At 35.9% G+C, this 19,883-nt stretch overlaps 1 protein-coding gene across 11 annotated transcripts in view; it reads left to right on the forward strand.

The window, feature by feature from the left end:
• The window catches only part of LOC131439643 (venom dipeptidyl peptidase 4), a 62,246-nt gene that overhangs the window by 19,604 nt on the left and 22,759 nt on the right, over positions 1–19,883 (forward strand). For 2 of the 11 annotated variants that reach the window (XM_058610916.1, XM_058610917.1), the window contains exon 2: positions 10,415–10,650. The exons of 4 other annotated variants lie outside the window; for them this stretch is intronic. In XM_058610916.1, the coding sequence (XP_058466899.1) occupies positions 10,603–10,650 (48 nt within the window). In that variant the 5' untranslated portion in view covers positions 10,415–10,602. 5 more of the 11 variants (XM_058610912.1, XM_058610913.1, XM_058610914.1 and 2 more) reach the window with 5 other exon arrangements.

The raw sequence follows: 19,883 nt of genomic DNA on the forward strand, positions 1-19,883 counted from the left end.
CCATGCTTTATGCGGTACCAATTTGGTCAAGCTGTTGTTCTACCAGGAAGAAAATGCTTCAAAGGATTCAGAATAAAATTCTGAAAATGATTCTGAAGCGTCCTCCCTGGTTTAGTACAAATGAGTTACACAGACTCACAAATATAGAACCATTAGATGTAATGTCACATAATATTATAAGCAAATTCCGACAAAAATCGATGCAATCTTCAATTGAATCGATTCACTCTCTGTATTAGTTAGTAAGTTAGTATATAAGTTCCTTTTCCCCATTACACAATACAAGTAGGTTTAGAATTTTCCCTACACAAAAATCTCAGAATTGCGGAAGCAAATGATGTCTTCATGGTAATAACCAAATCATATATATATATATAACAGGGCTGAAAAGTCACCACTTGTGGCTGAACACCCAATTTAAATCTTAATAATTTAATTTTAACTCATATTCCAATAAATAGTTATTGAAAAAAAAAAAAAAAAAACCTCGAGTGCGAAGGTGTTTCCCTAGCAAGGGCTGGAGGAAACATTTTTGTTGTTTCTCTTAGATCTAGTGGTTGATCGAGTGATAGACACCGGCAGCTGACAGTGGTGTACATACTTGCTTGTGACTATTTCTACCTGTCGCTTCAATAGCATTGGCACCAGCAGTGAGTGACTGGATCATAATGGTCACTATCCTATCTTTTTTTCCTATTTTCCTTGCTAGTTTGGGAGACTATGTTTCTCCTGCACAAAAAATATGTCTTCCGATGAGGGGAACCTCGAACAAGATGATGACAAACCTAGAGATGAAGTACATTTGGATGAATATCCTGATAGTGATACATCTGAAATAGATATCCCCGCTCCCCTTCTGGGAAAATGTGGTAAAAGTGGTGAAGGACACGGAGTCCTGCAGGAAGTCAATCAAAAAGTGTATTTACTGTGGTGAGAATACGCATGCCCTTTTTGAGTGCTCTAAATATAAGCAACGCGAGGAAAAGCTCAAGCGAATCGTTAGGGAGCACTCAAAACGATCTTACGCGGAAATCCTCAAACGAGCTACTTAATTTTTTGTCGACTGAAGTAGATGTTTCAAATGACGACGAAGGACCTTCTTCTGTTCAGCTAGGAAACGTACAATTATGTCCTCTCCCAAGCTTCCTCGTAAAGGTCTTAAAATACAAGAAACTAAAACATTAAAACGGAACCAAAACAATGAGGCCACAGAACCGAAGCCAATACCTCCTGTATTTCAGAAAACTTAATTACAACCAGGAATTTGCAGGACTTCCAGGGACACTGAAAAAGCCAAGTGACCCAAAATCACAACCAGAAAGTCCAATAAATTCTGGGTTACTGAAATTTTCTGATATCGTGGACTGGATATTAACAGCCTTCAGCATAACTGATCCTCTAAAAGGTATTTTAATGGCTTTACTACCGACAGTAAGAACATTTTTAAAGCAGTTGACAGAACAATGACCCCTTTTTGCAGCGATCGTATCTATCGATGGCTGAAATACTTACAGAAATCGAGAGTATGATCACTATACTGCAGTGGAATTGCAGGAGTATCATCCCAAAATTAGATTCTTTTAATTTTTTTTTATAAATTCACGTAACTGCGATGTATTTTCATTGTGTGAAATATGGCTTACTTAAAATATAAACTTTGACTTCCACAATTTCAACATTATACGTCTGGATCGAGGAGACTCCTATGGAGGGTTCTTTTGGGGATCAAAAAATGCTATTCATTTAATCGAATCGACCTACCCTCGATTCCGAGCATTGAAGTCGTTGCTTGCCAAATCAAAATCAGAGGCAAAGATCTTTGTATAGCTTATATCTACATCCTTCCCAGAGTCTCGATAGGGCATCGACGACTGGCAGACATGAGCTTCTTCCCACCCCGCGGTTAGTTTTAGGAGACTTTGACCCGCATGGTACGGAGTGGGGCTGTTCATGTGATGATAACCGATCTTCGTTAATTTATGATCTGTGCGACAACTTCAATATGACCATTTCAAATACGAGTGAAATGACACGCAATCCAAAACCGCCAACACATCCTAGTGCGCTGGACTTATTTCTTTGCTCGACCTCGCTACAACTAGATTGCAAGTGGAAGGTAATCTCTGATCCCCACGGTAGTGATCACTTGCCGATTTTGGTTTCAACTGGTGCACAAACAAAAAACATTCGCTATAAGGAGAATACAAATAACTAGCTGACTTGATCCTCAACACCGCGATTCAAGTCCAGACCGAACGAGTACCCAAAACTACAATCACTACGCGACCTTCAAGTGGCTTGCTTTCAGATACACAATTTGGCTTTCCTGGGAAAAATACGGGAACAACTTAGTGCTTTATCTGAAAAAATCATACCGGATTACCTTGTTTTGGGTCCCATCACATTGTTCCATAAGGGGCAATGAGATGGCGAACTCACTGGCCAAGGTGGGTGCATTACAAGGTGAAACCTTTGAAAGATCAATCTGCTTCAATGATTTTTTCAGTTGTTCTCGTCAAGAGGCACTCGTCAGCTGGCAAACCTCCTGGAATGATGGATGTCTAGGACGGTGGTTACATCCCATTATATCTCAGGTATCGACGAAAGCTTGGGTCCGAGGATTGGATGTGAATCGGGACTTTATTCGCACAATGTCAAGACTTATGTCCAACCACTCTTTGCTCAAAGCGCATCTTCATCAGTGATGGTATAAAATTTTTAACACACTTTACCCTATATTTCCGGATCCGGATGAAATTCAGGAATTACATAAGAGACCTTTCATTTGAATCCAATTTTGTGAAAATCGGTTCAGCCATCTCCGAGAAAAGTTAGTGCAAAAAAAAAACGTTACATATACACGTACGCACATACTCACACATAAACACACACAGACATTTTGCGTACTCGACTAACTTAGTCGAATGGTATATAACACGCGGCCCTCCGGGCCTCGGTCCAAAAGTCGATTTTCACAGTGATTGCATAACCTTTCTATATGAGAAAGGCAAAACACTATCGTTAAAATGATATAATTGTATCACTGAAATTACCAATGAATGCTTGCTTTTACACAATCACCCAACACAGTAGTTCTGGTATCTAGAGCCTGAATTCGAGAAATCTTATTGTAAATGTTTACAAAATAATGATACCAACGATCCAAACTCTTCAGAAGATTTTCAAACTATTCGTAAATTATCTACCAGCTATGACAGCACTTTCTAGGACTGCTTGAATTTCTCGATTGCAGCGGAATCCACTTTTTTATTTAATAATATAAGTTTAAAAGCATACTGCTTAAGCTCTAAGATGTCGAGGGCATTTTCTAATTTTAAAAAACTATTTACTTAAGACTAGTATAATTTCGACTATTGTGGTGATGTTGCATTGGGGTTACTGTGATCTATTCTGGGGAATCCTGCCTTCAGGTGGTAATAACAGAGAGAAGCAAATGATGAATAAAAACGATTTAACAGGGAGGATGGGAGCGAGTAAGATCGACAAAAAGATCTTATTAGTTGACAGCCGATATGACGAAGAAATGGAGAGGGTGGGGGCGAAACGATTAACGACGTCATAAAGGTGAAATTAATTTCGATGAAGATGGTGGACAGTAAAGGGATGGGGAGGATCGAGCGGATGTTAGAATCCTTCTGAATTTTTTGAAGAAGACACAACAAAAGATTAAACTTATTGTGGAACTTACAAATACGTTTACCTTAATTCTACGAGTAATACTAGAATGCATTGCGAAACATCACGATATTCCAAAGCAAATTAAATAGTGAATGGTTCAATGCTGGAATTTTATATTTATATAGTCATACCGGTTACCGCGTGCACGTTCGTTGTTTCAGAGACTACAATTGAAAAATTGTCTGAGAATTGATTGGTTTTTGAAATGTTTAATATTCTGATAAACGTAGATTATAAACATCAGCTAGTTCCGTATTATTATTTGTATTTGATATTAGTTCTTAGAATGAGTAATCTGCAAAAAATGGTGGTGGCACGACCAATTAGATGACTATTAGTACATCCACCCTAGGACGATTTCTTTCTGCTACCGGCTACGCTGACCACGTCTCAAATTGCACACAACATGCTTTGAAGGATTCCATCGAGAGCGGCGATCAACAAGTTGTTTTGTATTCAATGTTATACTGTTTTACTGTTGATGTGAGTTTTTTATCTGCTCACTGTTTACTGCAGATTCACGTGCTTTTCGACTGCATACGACGACCACGCGGCACTCTGTTGCTTATATATCGTGATGTCACACTTACCATCTCGTTATATCGAGAAGAGCATCATGATGTTCGCAGTATAAAGACAATACCAGGTCGTTCGGTAGAAAAACGATATATGTCACTATTTTGAGTGAAAGTTTAGATGAATCGATTTACTGTTTGCTCTAATTTCTCAAATTCTTGAATAAATCTCAGAAGGGAAAATGAATGAGAATTAACATTAGTTGAACAATATTCAGTATGTTTGATATCTAATGATTTTTTTATTCAATATCTAATGATATATTTTATTTATGTTGCAGAAATAAAATTTGGTACTGTTCTGAGAATTGGTATTTTTTGCGTTCAAATCTGCATTAAATTCATTTTCAATAATGAATATAGCATTTCAAATTTTGGACACTCATTTGATATACTCCTACTTATAGCTTATTGATTTTCACATAGGATTATTCATGTTTAAATCAGTCCTTGCAATAAAAATATTTTAGCTCTTATCTTTGATGATTTTAACCGTTTGAAGTGATTTATCGTAATATTCAGGCATTTTTTCAAGAAAAGAAAGATTTGATCAAAGGTAACTTATCTATTTTCCACAGGTGTTTGAACCTGACCAACAAACAAAACTTTTTTCATGATTTCAATTTAGGCAAAGCTTCAGAAAATACGGGTTCGAATTACGAAATTATGGGTTTGAATTACAAAATTTTGGACAATTTTGTCTGCAAAGAAACCTTTCATAGTACAATAATCTTATCAATACTTTGAAGGCTCCAATCAACTAATTCATTAGCAATTAAGATTAAAAATTATCTATCCACTGTTTTTCATTGGTCGACTCTTACGTTAACACTTCAGAATCGTTTTCCCATACACCATATACCCCACACCCGTTCTCTGATGCTACTTTACCTGTGGCAAAAGCTAATGCGTGGTTCCATGAAACACGACTCGGTCCAGCTTTGTCTGGATACAGCAGCTAGCTCTGCTTTCGGTTTCAGCTTCACTGGTAGTCTGCGTTTGCTTTCGGGCGTGAGTGGTTGTGTCTCGTTTATTGGCTCGTGTTTCGGTGGCTCAGATCGTGTAGTGCAATTAAGGCTAACTTCAGCGACACAATAAAAACTTGAACTATTTCAGCTCTGATGGTATTTAGAATTTTATGTAACATTATCTGCTCAAATGAAATTAATATTTAGTTGCAATTCGACTCCAACCTGTCCACTACTACTGTGAGCTGAAATTCATCACTTGGCTGTTATGCACCTATGCGTACATGTTCGACAATCGGATTTAGTTACGGGTAGTTTACCCACTAGATCATGCAGGAATACCACGACTACAAACTGATCGTCCTAAACACTTCGGGGTGTGAAATATTTTTAACCAAACGCACAAAACTCTGCCCAGGTGTGGTAATGGACGATTGCGTTGTTTGGATGCCGCCTCACCAAGTTGAGATTTGCATAACGATGACGGACTGTTGGAATCACTGGCGTGTGTGGTGGCGATGGATTGGTCATTTGTCAATTGTGATTGAGTACATGGCTTCACGAGTTGGCTGTTATAAAACTGTGCAAATGATAGTAGACCAGTCAATGGAATTAGTGCCAATAAATTTTATCTGGCATGGTGTAAAATTTTGCTTGTACTGGTGTTCGGTGGAATCTCGTCAGTTACTCTTGTGATGTGGCTGTGACTTGTGGATTGGAAGTTATTTTTCACAATTTTTGTTGGCACTCAACATTGAATCGTGCAGATTTATAAACTGTTGATTGACAACTGTTCAAATATATTGACAATACATCGCTGATGAAATACTCACTTCAACTGGAGTTCAGCGCTAGAAAAGCTCTTCAGCTATACAAGATATTATGTCGTACCATAAGGGAAATCAAAAAAATCAAGATAAATCAAGATACCGATGAAAGAATTTCAGAACCTCTTCATTTAAATCCCATCCAAACCGATTCCTGCAGGGAATAGTGACTACATTCTCATAATCGCTTACAAAAAGCAGTCACAAGTACATAACATCGTACTGATTGAACCAAGTAGATATGGTTTGCTGTACGTTAAATCTTAGTTATTTTTCTGTACCTTGCGTTTGCTTTGGCTTTAGGTCTACTGTACGTATTGTGCAATAGGTTGTACTGTATGCGGTATAAAGTTGCGCATTGCTTTTTTTCTGGAGGATTGGTAGATGCATTGGATTCTGGACTATTTTAACTAATTTTAAGTTCATGCATTGAACGAACTTAACAATTGTAAGGTATATAAATTGTGCAGCAATCTTTTTTAAACAAACAAAAGGACGGATGTAAAATTGGGAGCTTACCTTTGTTTCTTTATCTTTTGTCAATTTATTGGCCTCTTTTGCATTTGATACTGAAATTTCTGCATAATAACTTGTTAAAAACTAAAACCTATTGGATTGTAGGAAAAACCTTCAGGTGTTATGAATGAAGTTCGTACAATTACATTAAAAGGTGTAGTTCTCAGGTATATAATGTGCAAGATTTAGAACTTTCGAAAAAATATGTTTTTTCAATTATTAACATGCATTATAAACAAAGTTATTTAGTAAAAAGGGGAAAATGGTTTGCACTGCACAATTACAAAAAGTCGTGAAAATTTAAGTCGTATTTAATGAAAATCAAACAATAACCTTATGAACATAAGACCTTTCAGTTTTATCTAAGCCAGTGAAAAATTGTGAAGCCGTAGCTCTGTATAAAATGACGCGAGTTCTACTTTGGAGTTTATGATCACTATTCCGGTGCTTCCGGAACCACTATAACTGAAGTGTGATACACGGACCAGCAAATAACGATACCTTTAAATTGAAATGAGCTCAAATTAAAATATTTTTTTGTTTCTTAATCGTCACTTTTAATTACAGTTTGAAATTTTAAACACTCACCAATTCGTATTCCTTGAACTGATTGTTGGATCTAAAAAATTACGCAAGAGTTAATAGGAACACAAGATCTAACATTTGAATCTTAGTTTGAAAATTAGTTTCATTTTGACGTTTTTAACCGCTTTTTTCGGCACTTCTGAAACTAGAAACATGGAACAGATATGGACGGAATGAGATAGCATGAGCACCCAACAACAAAATCTTAAAATTGGAATAGTTTAATTCAAATTTAAAACAAAAGTATGCTTGCATTCATTATCTCTTCAAATGACTGTTTAAAACTTTCAACTCTCATTACACTATATTTCCGGAGCTGGAAGTCAAATCCGGATAAAAAAAAATAAAAAGAACAGCACTATAGAACTTTCATTTGAGCGTAACTTTAGAAAAATCGGTTTAGCCATATTTAAGCAATCGAAATGTGTCCCATTTAGCAATTTTGGTTGTTTGTAATTGCAGATTGAAATTGGTTAGGTTCGTTATGGGTTTCCAATAAAAATGTTTGTCATGAATGTGTTTTTTTCTTACTCTTTCTTTTTGACGACTAAGTCAATATTTCTTTTTTCTTTTTATGCGATATTCACCTAACCAGAGACCATTTTTGTAGAAACAGAAAATGAAAATTATAGAACGACTAGCAGAAAAATTCTGCGCTGGATTTTTATTTAGGCAGTGGAATAATTGGTTCATAGTCCAAAATACTTATTTAGATTTTACATACTCTGACGATTATATTTTCTGCTTGGTGTTGTGTGGTGTAATTAGTTCCATCGCTCTTTAACAAGTTGTAAAAAGGGAACAATGAAAAAAAAAAACAATTCGAATTGGTCACCATCCGCCATCTTAAGCACGCCTACAGTACGGTTGCCTGGATATCGGTACCATTAAACTTTAACTGTCTGCCTATACATTTTATTGGCGCAGTGATTATCTTGCATTTTGTATGATCAGTTGATATCGGGAGTATTAGAAAACTACATGTAAATCGGGGAAAACTGTTGTTATCCCGAACAAACCACTCATGTATTTTTTAAATTTTTTTCTGAGTGCATAAAAGTGAAACATGGAAATAATTGGTATATTTGACTTTTTTCGCTACCTCGGAAGATATGAAAGTATGGCACTACTATTTACACAATTTAGCTGAACACTATAAACAAATACGAGAAGTAGCAGATTCCTCCAAACAAACTGCGAGAGCTATGGTATTTCTACTGTTATTGACATACTATTGCGCATCGAAATGCTGCTCGCACACTGGCGGCAGCGTGATGCAATCAAATGAAAAACCGGTTTATTGGTAGCAGTCTTTTGAATTATTTGTTTTGGTTTCCATTACATCATAAGAGCACAGTGATAGTGGAATGTTTTCTGTATTCTTCTGATAAAGCGTCATACATAAATTTCTTAAACCAGTTCTCACCTTTCCTTGCATAACAATTCACATATTTGAAGGCAAATCATTGTCGAAGTCATCAAAGGAATCGGATCAACCGTTTATGGAATACATTTTATTTTAAGATTTTCAAAACAATTCTTGCTTAAGTTTTTCTCAGAAGTAAGGTTAGAGTCAAAATGGCATTCCGAAAATGCAAATTTTCTTTTTCTACTGTAAGAATGTTTATGCAAAAGTTGTGCCAAATGATTGGTATTACATTCCTTTTGTGGGATATGGCCTTTCTGTTTCAACATACCTCGCAGCCGATTTATAGCGTCCAGAATCATTGCATGGGTCGAACTACGATCCTACTGACACTAAGAATCTTCCAGGTCGGGTACAAACGTACGACAACTGGCTTGAAAGACCACCACCCTATGCATTGAACCGCCAACCCGGGTTGCAAATGAAAGTGAAGTATATATAAAAATTAAATTAAAAACAATTCACCATTTCCGGGTGCATCCGTAACAGTTCGATACTCAAACACAGTATATTGCTGTATAAAATGTTCAAAACATTGAATGTACCATTGAGAGATTCTCTTTGTTTACTTTCTCTTTCGATTATTGCGAAATATTCTTGCTTTTTTCGGTAATTTATTCAACGCAGATTAAAAGGTGATAGCTTTAGTTATTATTATCGGTAAATAATTAGAGAGAAGGATTGCTAAGAGTACCGTAATGATCGAAAGAGAAAGTAAACAAATAAAATCTCTCATTGTTACATCGTCGTTCTGAATATTTTATACATATTTATTGTTGTTTACACGAAGAAATTTTCCGATTTGTTTTATCCAATTCATGGCTTCCGGCGTGTACTGTATTGAAGAAGCAGGTATAAAATTTTCGCTGAAAATTTCTGAAAAGCCTTGAGCTATACTCCTATCCTTGTGAATAGATATCATGTTTCCGGTGTTGATAGTCCTATTCAAACAGTATCCGTTTTCCACACTTTGTTTACTTCTACCTCTGTCGATTGAGCAGCCTTGCAAAGCCTCAATTGAATGACATGAACTGCAAACTCATCACAGATAAAAAGCAATTTTGGCAAAATACGCCCGCTATGATATTTGATGAAGGTGCTAGGTGCTCTACTGTTTCACTGTTCGAATTGGGCCCATTTGAAAAAAGACTATCGTGTTCAGTTACAATTAAGATGCGATATTATTATATGTTAATATTAAAACTAATAACGGTAGTAGTGCTCTTCTGAATATATACTCCAAAATTTGATTACTTTTCAAGCTGAATTTCAAATCCCATCAGATTTAGTACGTCGATTTAGCTACGAAATCTCTATCCGAATTAAACGAATCAGAGAATGCACAACCCACCACAGTACCCCCACGCTACCCGGAAATCACTATTTCAAAATCGGAAATGGTCAACCGTCATCATTTGTCTGCGGTCGGTATTTATCTCTTTTCTTTTGCTTACATTTATGTGCCATTTTCCTTCCAATAAATGGTATTAAATATTGATGACGAAGAAACATGTCTAACACGTAACGTATGCCATCGTGTACACAGTTGAGACTTAGCGGTAGCATTTCAAACGATGGCACCAACGGTTGCAGCAGAAACAGTAGTATTAGTGGCGGAGTTAGACGAGCTGATGTGATAGTGAAAAGTTCACTTGCTACCTTCAACGAAATGTTTATCCATTAGTAAGAAATAGTATACTAACGCCTGAGCTGTAAAGTAGTATAATCTACCTGCAGCACATGCATCAAACTGTTCTCAAGGGTGACGAGCAGTTATAGAAGTGCTATACACGTGAGAAACATTTCTTTTACTTGAAGTTTTAAAGCCGTGAGATGTGAGTGGGGTACTATCCGAAGCAGGTTTTTGAAGAGTGGTGTAATCTGTGGAAGCAATTATCAACAGAATAAAACCAAAAACGGGCAGGTTTCATTGCAAGGAACAAGTGAGATTTCAATATACTGCCTAGCAGTATAACACGGAAAGACTGTAGATTTGATCTCACGCTATGGCTGCGTCGACCGGGAATTCTATAGAAATTGGACAATCTGAACAGGTAATTTCTACTAGATGAAAGAGATTTGTCAAATATATCATTTAGTGCTAACATAATAAGTAATAAGTAATTGAGATATGGAAATCAGTGAATGTATGAAATTTTAGAGTGAATTCAGTTCCGTGTGAGAAACATTGAAAACTGCATCCACAATTAGCCTGACTGGCTGACGGTGATTTGTTAACGTGTTCATTCTAATTAGAATACGTACACGCAAAGGCCGAAATCAGCATTTTGGCGAAAAAAAATAGTTGATTTACTGATTTTAGTTTAGATTTTTAGGACAACTAAAAAAATCCTAATACTGCTAATTTGGATTTGTTAACTCTTATTCCTTTAAAAATGCCAGAACCATAGTTCAAATCGCAAATTTTTTTTAGTTAAATTCACTAATTCAACGTGCTGTCATTTCTTAGCTAAGATACACTCCATTTTCCTTTAAATAATTTTTTAGTTGACCTAGCAAAATAAAATATTGTTTTCAACAAATATGAATGGTTGGATTCAAGAGAAGGTGCTCCTAAATTCAATAATATTTTTGTTGATTTCAATTGATATTATTAGTTGATATTAGCAATATTATATGTTGATTTTGGTATTAGTTTTGGTGACTACAACTAATTGAAAATGTTGAATGTAACGAAAGTCGTTATTGTTTTTTTCATAAATACGTTTATTTCATAGGCAATATACTTAGTTTTACATAGTACTTTAAACGTAATAGATTTCAAATATCATATTAGTATGTTGGTATCCATTAGTTAATACAAACACTGTTTTCATCAAGTGATTTGCTATTATAAATGAAATTAAATAAAGTACATTTATTTTGTACATGATCTTAAAACTATTTCAGGTTTGTTTGCATCAGTTCATCACTTTTATTCAATATCATATAGTTGACTATTGGTTGAACTCATGGAAGAGACAGTCTAACATAAAATAAAATTTAAATTGGAACTCCAATGGACTTAATGAAATGATAAAGAAGTTTCATGTATGTAAGGTCACGGCAAGCAAGAATGTCGCGAACTGGGGCTTTGGATAGTCTACCTTGAGTACGCAAGGAATTTATTAGTTGAGATCTGACATTACGATACTCCACGCATGTCCAAACGACATGGTCAATATCGCGATAACCTTCGCCACAAGCACAATGATTAGTCTCGGAATGTCCAATTCGAAGGAGATGTGCATCTAACGTGTAGTGATTGGACATGAGTGCATCCACCGACCCAGATCATCTTTATCCCACGAAGCTTGCCAGCTGGCAAGTGTTCTTTGGCGAGACGCGCTATAGAATTCGTCGAAAGCAACCTCATAAATTTCACCCGCAATAGAACCACGTTTGGTTAAAATATCGGTTCTTTCATTGCCTGGAATGGAGCAATGACCCGGGACCCAAACTATTGTGATTTGATAATTATTATTCAATATGTCGTTCAGGCACTGTTTTATTTTGCTCAAGGAAAACGGTTTATTTTTGCCAGTAGCGTTTGAGCGAATGGCTTCAGTTGCACTCAGACTATCTGTGAAAAGAAAATAATGATTTGTAGATAATGTGATAATTACAATCAAGCTAAAATGAACTGCTGCTAACTCTGCTAAATAAACAGATGCAGGTTCTTTAAGCTTAACCGAGACCGAAACATTACAGTTGAACATACCAAACCCACTAGTCTTTTCAATTCGTGATCCGTCCGTGTAAAACATTTTCTGAGAGTCAATACGCCTGAATTTGAAAATATTTCTGGGATTTCCATCGAGCGTAGATGATCCGGAATTCCACGCACATCGCGCTGCATGGATGTGTCGAAAAATAAAGTTGAGTCAGGGACATTTAGGAGGCTGACTGGGATAGGAATATATATTGAAGGGTTGATTTCCTGTGACATATGATTAATATATACTGTCACGAATCTTGTTTGAGATTGGGGCTAGACTAGTCTTTCGACGTTATTAATAACCAGGTGATCCAGTACCTCACATCTTATTTGCAGTCGTGATGAAGGCTCCCAAAAGCGATCTTTTAATGAAAGAACTCTGGCCAGAACTTCAAGACTCATTGTATGTGTCGAATACATGCAGCCTAAGGCGATTCGCAAACAACGATACTGAATTCGCTCAATTTTATAATATGAGAGCTTGCAGCGGAACGAATCTCATATTTCATCACTGAAAGTATCGTTGTCTGATACAATTTTATTAGATCTTCCGGATGAGCACCCCACCAAGATCCTGTTATTGTTCGAAGAAAATTTACTCTTTCTTGGCATTTTGTTATCAGAAATCTAATGTGTCCTCTCCACGTGCATTTGGAATCAAACCACACCCCGAGGTATTTGAAATTCAAAACCGGCGCTATCATTCTTCCCATCATATGAAGCTGAAGCTGCGCGGGATCAGGCTTTCTTGAAAAGACGACCATCTGCCAATTGTCTTAGTGTACATGAGGTTACTAGACAGCTGTCAATGTTATTCACGTAGAAATTATAAAGGAGCGGACTGAGGCATGACCCTTGTGTGAAGCCCATGTAGCTAATTCTGAATGTTGTTAAATCGCCATGTTAAAAAAGCATGCGCTTTTCTGACAAAAGGTTGTGCAAATAATTATTTATAACCGCTGGAAGTCCATGTTGGTGGAGCTTGTCTGAAAGAACATAAATGGAAGCTGAATCAAATGCTCATTTAATGTCTAAAAATACAGATGCCATTTGTTGTTTTTGAGCGAAGGCAATTTGGATGTCAGACGAAAGTAATGCAAGGCATTCGTCATTCGTCTCTTTATTTCTACGGAAGCCAAAATGAGTATCGACCCAAGTGTTGAGACGTCGAAGAATAATTTTTACGAACAATTTCCTGATGCAGGACAACATTGAAATGGGTCTATATGAGTTATGATTGGAAGCTTTTGAATGGCGTTAACTTTCACTTGCCTTTAGTCAGGTGGAACAATATTTTGCTCAAGAAACTTGTTGAATAATTCCAACAAACGCCTTTTTGCGAGGTCGGGCAGATTCTACAGCAAGTTCAATTTAATTCTGTCCAACCTAGGAGCGTTATTGTTACAAGAAATGATTGCTATGAAAAATTCCATTTTTGAAAAGGGGCTATCAATGGATCCATTATTTGGAGAAGACTCCCAAATAATGTTTTGCGTAGGAACAGAATCTGGACAAACTTTCCTCGCAAAATCTAATATCCATCGGTTCGAGTATTCCTCTTTCTCATTTCCCACGTTACGTTTCCTCATTCGTCTGGCCATGTTCCAAAGAGTGCTCATTGGGGTTTCTCTTGACAAACCTTTGACAAAATGTCTCCAATAGCTACATTTTCTAACCCGAAGAATGCTCTTGTACTTGATTTCTAAAATCAAGAATTTTTCAAAACTCTGAGGAGTTCCTCCTCCTCGTTTTAAAAACGTCTTGAAAACATTTTGTTTCGCGTGTTTAGCATCTGAGCACTCTTTGTCCCACTAAGGGTTTGGAAGCCTTCTGTTAGATGATGGACCAAGAAATCGTTTGGTTTGGGCTTGTTCTGCTGCCTCCAGAATCGAGCAAACGAGGAAGTCATATTTTTCAAGTGGACGGAGCTCTTCCAATGAACTTAAGACACTTGAAAAACTACTGTGGACGTGCAGGAGGTCTTGGAATCCGTGTCATGCTACCTGCTGTTGAAATTGTCGCAAATATTATACATTAAGGATGATCTGTTATCATTGTAAACGGAACCCTACATAATTCCGTGCGAATTGAAATCTCCCAGAATCAATCGTGGAGCAGGGAGGGCTTCGACAATTTCATTAAGCTGTCGTTGTCCAACTTGAGCTCTTGGAGGAATATATACCGAAGCAATGCAAATGTCCTTTCCTTTAATGTTTATTTGACAAGTAACAACTTCTATACTAGAAGTCGAAGGAATGTTTAATCTATAGAAGGAATAACATTTTTCAATTCCTAAAAGCACTCCGCCATACGGAGAGTCTCCACAGAGACGTATTATTTTCATGTCATTAAAATTTAAAGCTATGTTTGATGTAAGCCATATTTCGCACAAAGCAAATACATCACATTTTTGACCATGCAATAAAACTCTAAATGAATCAAGTTTTTGCGTGATGCTTCGACAATTCCACTGCAGGACAGTGATTGACTGCAGGACAGTGACAGTGATCATATGCGGCGGAAGATAAACCATCCATCAAATGATACAAAACCTGAAAGAACTGGTCATTGAGCTGATAACTGTTTCAAAAAAGTTCTAGCTGTTGGAAGGTTATAAAACCGATACACTGAAGAAGGATGTAAGTAACATTCCGAAATACGCGTATATGTATTGTAACGTTTGTTATGCTTCATTAAAGTATAGTGACTGTGTGAAAGTGTAATAACGTGAGAGTGAAATAGTGGAATTAAATGGTACAGAAAAAGTGAAACTGTTGAATACATTCCACTAACAGCTCCAGGTAAAAAATAGTGACGGGGATCTTGTTTTGAAGGTGTAATATTAGGTGTCTTTTTTGGTAATTGGATGGAGGACTTCTTCCTCTTAACAGAACCTTGAGGAGTGACTTCACTTTTTTCATCAGAGTCAGATCCCTCTGGCTCTAGATTTGAAAAACCGTTTTCTGTTTCGAGTGAGGGGACATCAATAATTGTTTTAAGCATTTCTGCATATGTGCGCTTAGACTATGCTTTTAAAGAAAGTTTAATTTTATCTTTACGCAACTTAAATGAAGCGCATACTGTGAGATCATGAGAACTCTCTCCACAATAAACACATTTTTCAATATCTTTATCGCAAAGATTATCCTTATGGGGCCCTTGACACTTGATACATTTAGACTTATTACTACAATAAGTAGCTGTATGTCCGATTTTTTTACAGTTTGTGCAATTCATAACATGTGGTACGAAAACCCGAACAGGAAGACGAATTTTATCGATAGAGACATGGCTAGGCAACGCTGATCCGGCAAATGTTACTCGAAACGAATCTGAGGGACGATATTTCCGTCGACAATAGATGATAAGTACAATTGCTTGCACTCGAGTATCTTAACTTCCTCAAGCATGGAGTTTCAGAAACGACCAATTACATTTTTAATTATATCATCGGCTGTCAGATTTGCTTCAGTGACAACACCAATTTCAATTTCCACCTCCTTCGATAGAATGTAAACTCGATATTCAAAAGTAAATAATTCACAGGTTATAATATTGTTTGCCTGTTTCAAATCGTAAACAACAACTCGAATTTTATATCTATTAACTATAGAGGTTTCTACAACTTCAGAGAAATGTGATGTCAAATCCCTTGTAATTCGCAACAAATTTAATGTCGATTTTTTTTTCCAAAATAGATTATCCGTTATTATTTAGTAAAATATATATATATATATATATATATATATATATATATATATATATATATATATATATATATATATATATACATTATTTTTACTAAATATACTAAATAATATTATCACCACATTGATAATTCGAGTAATTTTGCTCTATTTCAATTTGGTATTAGAAATCAATTATAATTTCTAACAATGCTGACAAAGTTTCTCAGTATATATCTCCGAATCACAAAAAAAACATGTTTAAATGAACGCACTTATCCATAGCCAAATATTTCATAAGGGATTATCATTTGGTAGTTTTCATATCACTTTGTTTTTTGTCAATAATATAATGAAATGTATTATATTATAATATCAGAACAGTTCACGATATACGACGAAAACAGTCTTGAATAAAACCGATTTTGCAGACTACCGATTTGGTCGGTAGATGGTGAAAGTGGAGAACTGTCAAATTTTTATTTGGTTATAACAGCCAAGATTAAATTCCGTCAGCTGCAGCTGTCACCGAAAAATGGTTCATACTGTAATGACTACTAGCCACTATACGGCACACTACTGCCCAGAAAAAATGCATTTGAGGTTGTCCTTACTATTTTGGCAGGTATAAATATGATAGCGGCCTCCTGTGCTGTATTTACGGAAAAGACATAAACGAAAATGAAACGCAGGCAGTCTGCTATCAGCGAAACTATTTTTATTCAAAATCACTATTTTCTTCGTTCAATTGTTTGACAGTGACTCTCTTAATGAAAACTTTTTGCACTCCGAAAGCAATAACCAAATACAAATAGTACTCCGGACAGCGTAGTTCAAGCGAAAACAACAAGGAGCTATAGAGAAAAGCAACCGCCCATCCAACCCCTATTTTCTAGATCCAAAACTGTGTTGTGAACAGAAGAAAGCTTACTTTTCTTCTTGCTTCGATGCAGCTTTCTACTGAATAAACCAGCTGTAATATTGTCATGTTGGAAGATACAACGAATTTTGTTTGACATATACCATTAGAGTGCAGCACACGAAACTCACTTCACTGTTGCAAAAGGAAAAACATTGTTATTTACATTCACAACAATTGTGCACAAACAACACTTTCCACTAAGTTTTTAGATATCGGTTTGAAAATTTAAATATGTATATATCATAACACATGCAAAAAAAAAATAATGCCAGGACTTTTTAGGGTACCAGAAATTCGAAGAATGTCGTACTCATCACGTATGTCATTTACTCATCACGTATGTTAATCCCTAAAGTCATCTTCAATGACCATTCGAATTCTCGAATATTCATCTCAGTTTATCCAATTTTCAAGTATATTTTCAACAAGCAAAGCAACATGGACAGCAGTGCAAATGACAAAATAATCATGCTAAATCGAGAAGTCAATTACTTTCACTGTTTGAGTTAAACGCGTATGGTTTCTGTTTACTGTTTCCAACTGCACTTGCGTGGTCACTACATTGCATGGAATTGATCATATGCCGGTCACGAAACTTAACCAGTCATGACGTCGCTTAATTTCAGCTTGTTGTTTTTGTGTCAGTATAATATGTAACTGGTTATATATGAATCAATTCCAAAATTGTTGTACTATTGAAAAGCTTAACGAACAGCATTTTTTAGAGCAAATGCAAAGCGAATCGTTAACTACATAACAATGTTCTGCTAAGGTGGGATATCTGCTTTATTTCAATCAAACAGCTTTCATTTTCAGGAAACTGTATCAGGATCAGGTCTTATGTAAGCATTTCAGGAAACTTTGCTGTTAGCCATCCCTCGGAAATACACGACTGGTTGAAGCATTCATATCGAACTGGAATCACTCCCGTCCCTGCTCGAGGCAGACTATATTTGACAGGAAATGAAAAAATGTAGCATTCGACTGGTGACCAATGAGCGGTCAACTGACCAAACTCGATTTTCTTTTCTACTGGGTGCTTCCCTGTTTTTGTAGCATTAACAAGCACGTGGTTGACCATAATAATCCACAGTTGAGTAGCTGTTTTGCCGTAGCGAATAGCCATTCATAGGTTTAACGATTGCCTAAATATGTGCAGTTGAAAATGTTTTATAAGTAATGCGTTTGTTCCGTTATGCTGCTTGCTTGGCTACGGAAGAGAATAGTTCAATGCCATAAGTGCATAAGTTGAGTGTTCATTTTGCTGCGATAGTGCATCATTTCTCACGTTGATGATGTTTGATAGTTTGTTTCTATACTTCTATGTATATTTACTATAGGTGTATAAGAGTTAAAGCATTGGTTCCACAAAAGAATAAAGAGCCAGTCGAATTGAAAATCTGTTCAGAAAGTGTTCTGTTGTTCAACTCGCTGCGTGCTACCGATATTTCGTAATTCGTCCTAATCCGTGATCCGTGAAATACAATTTGAATTATGTTGAGGTTGAGAATGGATCTCGATCAAACATGACTACTGTTCATACTCATACATGACTGCTGCTCATACATACATGCTCCATGTGTGTACACACCACATCTGTGTGGCGAAATCACAATCAAACTTATATTACAACTTAAAATCAATTTGTAAAATAAACAAAATATATAAATATGATGACCTCATTAAAGTATTCCCCATTTCTAAAATTATATAGAATCAACGGAAAGGACACACACAAGTTTGAGAAAACGATAACATTATTAGTATTATATACTAGCTGAATGACCCGGCGTTGCTCGGTTCCGGAAAGATATGGCCGAAAAAAAAAATTCTCGAAGATGTCCTTCTTAGTGAAATACTATAATTGTAGTGAAATATTCTAAGTTATGACAACCCGATTAATCAATACTGGATTGCTTAGGGTCAGTGTCCCATCTTAAATCTCACAAGAATCATAATTTCCATGGCAGTTAGCTTTCACATCCCATCCAAGTCAGTCGATAAAACAAAGCCGCTACGAAAGAATACAATTATTGTTGACTTCAGGCTATGCTAAATTCGACCTTCCGCGCAAAGACCGAAATCAGCTTTTTGGCGAAAAAAATCGTTGATTTGCTTATTTTAGTTTTTTACATTCGCTAATTCAGGTTTGTTATTTTTGAGCCCCTTAATAATGCTAAAAAATTGGTTGAATTTTCTAATTTTTTAGTTGATTTTGCAACATTTACATGCTGTTATTTCTTAGCAAGGACACGCTCCTCTTTCATTCAACTAATATTTTTAGTAAAATCAGAAAAAACTTAAAGAATTTAGTGACATTGTTGCTATTTCAATTATAATTGACAGTTAATAATAACAACAATCTTTCTTGGATTTGGTAATATATTTACTGATTCCAACTAATACGAACTGGTAATATTCATAAAAACCACGCTAAACGTTATATTTTGCATCAAAGATTACATAAGATTAAGAAAATTTTAAAAATTTGAAAAACTTTGAAAAACGTCGCTTACTCGGTGACATTCGCTGAACCGGAAACATAAGTAATAGTAAAATTGGGCTTGAGCATTATCTTCCGAGAAAATAGAATGCTGATATGAAAAGTATGGTTTGCAGCTTACGTCATTTATTCCATTCAATCTCAGGAACTAGAATTGAGAGTTATTCGATCTTTGAAATTGATCAATGACTTAATAGTGGCTTTCAAATGAGCCTAAGCTTATTACAAATGAAAATCACTAATTTCTACAGATTTTCATGACTTATTTGGCAGCTCTGTTCACGATGTATAAATATATTAAGAATGTTTTAATCTACTGGTGGAGAAAAAACCGTTTTCGGCACCCAGATCTAATGTTTGAAAACATTAAAACTTAATGTCTGAATTTTATTGTAGGCCTAATATGTCGTGTTCTCGGGTATGTATTTTTATGATAAAGTATTTCCGTCATATACTTT

Source organism: Malaya genurostris, chromosome 3 (assembly GCF_030247185.1).
Source record: "Malaya genurostris strain Urasoe2022 chromosome 3, Malgen_1.1, whole genome shotgun sequence".
NCBI classification, from domain to species: Eukaryota; Metazoa; Arthropoda; class Insecta; order Diptera; family Culicidae; genus Malaya; species Malaya genurostris.